The 5,386-nt window shown below is 35.4% G+C and overlaps 1 protein-coding gene across 1 annotated transcript in view; it reads left to right on the top strand.

Moving 5' to 3' along the window:
• The window catches only part of LOC131680297 (coiled-coil-helix-coiled-coil-helix domain-containing protein 2-like), a 14,253-nt gene continuing 8,867 nt past the window's right edge, over positions 1–5,386 (top strand). Inside the window, exon 1 of the mRNA XM_058961020.1 lies at positions 1–42. Coding sequence (XP_058817003.1) covers positions 1–42 — 42 coding nt within the window. The remainder of the gene's footprint in view (positions 43–5,386) is intronic.

Genomic DNA, 5,386 nt, shown 5'->3' with positions numbered 1-5,386 from the left:
ATGCGGCGGCAACTCGGCCGTGTAACGTTGGCCTGCGTTTCGGTAAAGGTCCGGGAGTGGTACACTGCACATAAACTTTCGCGCGCGTCTTTGCACTATCGAGTGGGGTTTACAGCTGTTTTAATCTAAACTTCACACCAGTCGTCTCCCGTAATGGCGTCATTTGACCACAATCTCGCACTCGCACTGGGTGAAAAGTTTATTCTAGGCTTTGCCTACACTTTGACCCCACTCGATTGATCCTGCCAGAAGTTAACGATCGTGTATTGATTCTGGCGGATCGTGCTTCAGATCTTTCAGATCCCACTTCAATTTTCGTATCACGAGTGAAACGCACTATCCCAGTATGACGAAGGGACTACGCTGCCGCGGGTCATCACTCCTCGGAACGAACTTTTACTAACTGATCCCGTTTTCGGCGCGGGAAGCCCTTTTTATTTCCCCGCGCCCCCGGAAACCATCTCCACTCGCGATCGATGACCTCTTCTCGTATATCGCGTAGCAAAAGCAAAACATTATTTACAAACATGTATGGGTTGGTGCCCCGATAAAAAGTTTATTTGAATTTTTAGATCGGATTGGTTTCATGCATAACCTTTACATTGTATAATTTTCACAAAATAATCAAATGAACAAAAAATGTAAATAAACTATCTGACATATAATATAAATAATTGAGTAAATAAATAGTGTAAATAAATCAATACGGAATAAATAAATAAATAACAGGAAAATAAATAAATAACAAGCAAATTAACAAATAAATAAATAAATAACAAGTAAATAAATAAATAACAAGCAAATAAATAAATAAATAAATAAATAAATAAATAAATAAATAAATACTGACGGGCACCAACCGAAGACTACTAAACATGAAATAAACATCCTTGAAACATGTAAACATGGAAGCTATGACCTTTATTTCACATTTAGACATTTACTGACAATATTTACAAATATAACAAAATTTCTAGGGGTCTATATTAAGCTGGCCCAGTGACCACGGATTTATTGTGACCTACGAAACACAGGTCGCACCTTGATTTGAATTATTATCGCTAATCCTAGTGCCAAAGAACAAATAAAAACCTCACGAAAACGAACCGTTTGAGAAAATCATCATCATTACTGGAATTTTCATTTTCACGAAACTTTTCAATAACCTTCCGTCACTTGCCTTAATGCACTGGGTGCACAGTGCTCTGAAAATCTAGCGAAATCGTTTTAGGGCACCAGCGGGTCTGTAAAGAATACTAAAAATTAATTTCTATTCCATAATTTTCAGTTCAGCAATTCGAGAGATCGTGCTCACCGCAAGCCATGAAAAATAGACCACGTTGTGAAGTGATGGTCACTATTTATTGAAAAATCACGGTTAAATAAAAATAAAACTTTTAAAAAATTTCAAATAGTTTATAATTTTCACAAACTTATTAGGAAAAATTGTTTAATAAGCTTTCGTAATATTGTGTACGAAAAAAGCTGAAAATTTCAGTATTTTCTCTATCTGCAACATATAAACCCTTAAGTATACCAATTAATTAGTATACGAATTGGAATTGCCAAATTTTGTAATAAGTCTATAAAATAACCCCTTGAAAACTACCTAAAAATTGTTGTAGTTCGATGCAATAAAAAATCTCCAAAAATGAAATGTACCTATTAATGTGAAACACAGTGAATAATACCTACAATAAAGACCCATTTTTATCAGTCTCATGGCGTATTTTAGGCTGACAAAATGGGGACATTGACTAAATCGGGCAATTTTTTTCTTTATAATAAACTGAAGCTGTTAAAATATTCTTCTCGTCCCTTGATGTAGTCTGATAACTATTTCTGATTATGATGAACTTTTTATTTTCGCATATTTCGCATATCTTCATGATAAGGAAAACATGCTCTAGAAAGGATTTACTCGAATTCAGTCTTGTTCATCTGCTAAAGCCCATCAAACATATGTTCATATTTGGCTGATAAAATCGGGGTTTCAATGTGTTATAATAAATATTCAGCATTCGAAGAAGTTTCTTGTGAACGAGTGTAGAACGACTTTGTTTCTACTTACTTGAAGTAAGCGGCGTAGCCAGAAATTCGGTTTGGTGGGGGTTTGGTGAAAATCGATCATACTGTCCAAACGGCATAATTCCGAAACCGTAATTTTTGAAGCTTTAAAATCATGCAGAATTAATTTTTCAGAAAATAGTAACAGAGTTCGTGTCTTTAGCGAATTTGTTGAGACTTTATTGTAGTCATGAATATTAACCTGAGAAAATTCACCATACATACTTCTTGGACGATATACCGTCAAAATTATTTTATCAAATGATGCGCTGTTTAACGTTTGTAAAACTCATCGAAGATACTATACCTCCGAAATTGGCGGTCTCAAAATGATGCTATCTTGACCTTAAATTACTGTTTTTAAACATTTGACCTACACATATAATTGGTCATACAACAAAAATCAAATGCTCATCAAAATCGATCACAACCTGCTAGAATCGAATGGAAATTGTCATTTTTCATAAATTTCTCTCTACATTCGGAAAGTGTTATCCTCGTTATTAATCATATTACGATTTCGTCTCAACTCGACGCATTCCCAAAATAAAAACCTGTTTTAATCCACCTAGTGGTGCAATTGTGCTTGTTTCATTTGTCCAGACTACGATGGTTATGTTCAATAAAATGGTGGAAATGAATATTACATGTTCAGTACGATTTGCACATACATACAATGGATCGACAGCCACGATCTTGAGATGCTATGTGATACTGAAACATCGCTTGAAACCAGCGGCGGTTCATGGAGAAAGATCCGGGAGGTCCAGGTCCTGCCGAAAATTTTCAACTTGTTAAGAAATTTTAAACAAGTTTTAATTTAAAAGTAGCAACCCCTCACTGCATACTCCCACCGGGCCGGTATAATTGACGATTTTTAGAGTGATTGCATAACCTTTCTATATGAGAAAGGCAAAAATGTACCAAAGTCCAAAGAAGTCAACTTTTATCAAACATCTCAATGTTTCATGCATTTTAAAGTCATTTGGCATCAAAAATACAAATTTGATTTTGAAAATTTTTCATTTCAGTTTATATGGGAATTTGCTGTGTGATTGCATTCTTCAACCGTAACTCCGGAACCGGAAGTCCAATCAATAAAAAATTCAATAGCAGCCGATGGGAAGGTTGTACTTTTCATTTGAGACTAACTTTGTGCAAATCGGTCCAGCCATCTCTGAGAAACAGAGGGCACATTTTTTCCACATACACACACATAGGGTGATGTTCCTATTATGGCAGTAGAGCCTATTGTCACCCTATTTCGTACCCCTTGGTTTCGAACCAAGCATATGAGATAATGACACTATCGATTTGGCTAAAGCAGGTGAGAAAAATAAGCTCAAGTTATATTCTTTATTTGTTGTGCACATATGTATTTAGAACTATCCTCTAAATCCAACTTTTAATTAAAACAAAATCACCTTATTGAAATATCTACTAATCCGCCTCACTCACGTAGTGAACCGAAACTGGATGCAACGGCGCTTAGCAAAATAAACACTTACGAGCCAGCATTTACCGCCTTATATCTCGTTATTCCAGCACAAATATACTAAACATTGCACTGATACATACCTTTATTTTAGTTGGAGAATCTTTTTACGAAAATTTCACTTTAAAATCACTCGTCAAACACTAGAATAGGTCTAGTGTTATAATAGGATAAAACTTAATACGGGGGTTCCTATTATTGGCATGTTTTGCTGATACACTACCACAATCAAAACCAACTTTTTGTATCCATCATACAGAAAAGAATCACCAGTGCGGCCAAACCAAAACATGAACTTGTAAATATAATGTAATGCAATTTCAGGTATAAGTAATCAATTACTTCAAGTTATTCAACTAATTGTTGATTGCAGATATTTTATTTTCATCTGCACATACAATTCGGATCGGGAGAAAGCAATGTGTGATGTGAAACTTGTCATTCCAGTTGCTAACCTTCGAATGGTTTTTTTCTGCGTGCGCAATTCTGGGCGCTCTTCTACTAATAGCTGATGAGTTTCATTGATGTGCGTGATGTTTACGTTTGTTTTGATCGGCTGAAAAAAGCAGAATGATTCGTTTTACAAATCACACGTTGGCGTCCATGATCTGGATACCTAGTTAGAATCGACGCAAATGGAATATGAGGCATTGCGTTTCAACTAGATTGTTTTTCGATGCGGTGGAAATTGGCACACCCATGAGGCGATAATTGGATCGTTGAGGTGGGAATAGATGCACAGAATGGAACATTTATTTTCATTTATGCTGAAAATTGAGGCAATTCTGCTAAATAGGCATTATATAGATGTTTAAGAAACAGTACACTGATACTTTATGCTGAGAAAGGTTATAGATAATATGGCTTCTTCTAAAGTTGTTCAAAAAATAGTGCGACCCTCTCCCTAATGGTGCCAAAATAGGCTCATCACCCTACATACAAACAGACATTTTTCGATCTCGACGAATTCAGTTGATTGGCATATGACACTCGGTCCTCCGGGTCGGGATTAGATTGACGAATTTTAGAGTGAATGAGAAAGGCAAAAACATTTTTAACAAATGCTGAAAGTTATGCATTTTTTTGGTGAGCAGTTCTATGTTTCATAGACATTAAATCAATTTTAACTTCGCTTCCTATTAAATAAAGACCCTTATTACAGTACATCTCTACAAAAGCGAGCTCAATTTGAAAATAAATCTGAGGATTATGATTGATTACAGAACTCTGGAATTTTCTATTGGAATGTTTTCAGGCAGGAATTTGATATTGATGCTATTAGACAACTGTGAAATCAGTTACATATCAGGACCCCATTCCGACAATTTATCAAAAGTCCTCATGACGTTTACAACAACAGGTTATCAATCTACGGATCAGATAATTGTTATTGTAATATTGAATTAAATCAGTCTGCATCAATAAATTTTCAACTTCACTCCAATATTGTTTTTGGGTGTGGTGGGGAGGGGGGGGGGATTTTATGGTGTGTAAACCCCAAAACCTTCTCTTGGCTACGCCGTTGCTTAGAATTATTTATTTCGCTTTTCATTTTCCGATATGTTTCAGATCGATCCGATGGTCATAAGTTAGAAAAATTGCAGTCAGAAGGTTCGCACAACTGAACATTTTCGTACTGAAAAATTATCAAGTTCTTTCCAGACAACTTGGAAGTGTTCGGTGATTATTTCTAGCGGTTGTAGATAGTAAAATGAAATGCGAAATTCGTTTTATCGAAATAATGTTTAGCTTATTTCAATGGATTATTACTATATTGAACAATAAATAGGCGACAAAGAGTAATCAACAAACAACAGACCATAA

The sequence above is a fragment of the Topomyia yanbarensis genome, chromosome 2, assembly GCF_030247195.1.
Source record: "Topomyia yanbarensis strain Yona2022 chromosome 2, ASM3024719v1, whole genome shotgun sequence".
NCBI lineage: Eukaryota > Metazoa > Arthropoda > Insecta > Diptera > Culicidae > Topomyia > Topomyia yanbarensis.
Note: the sequence above shows the minus strand (reverse complement) of the source record. Positions and strands in the feature narration are given on the sequence as shown.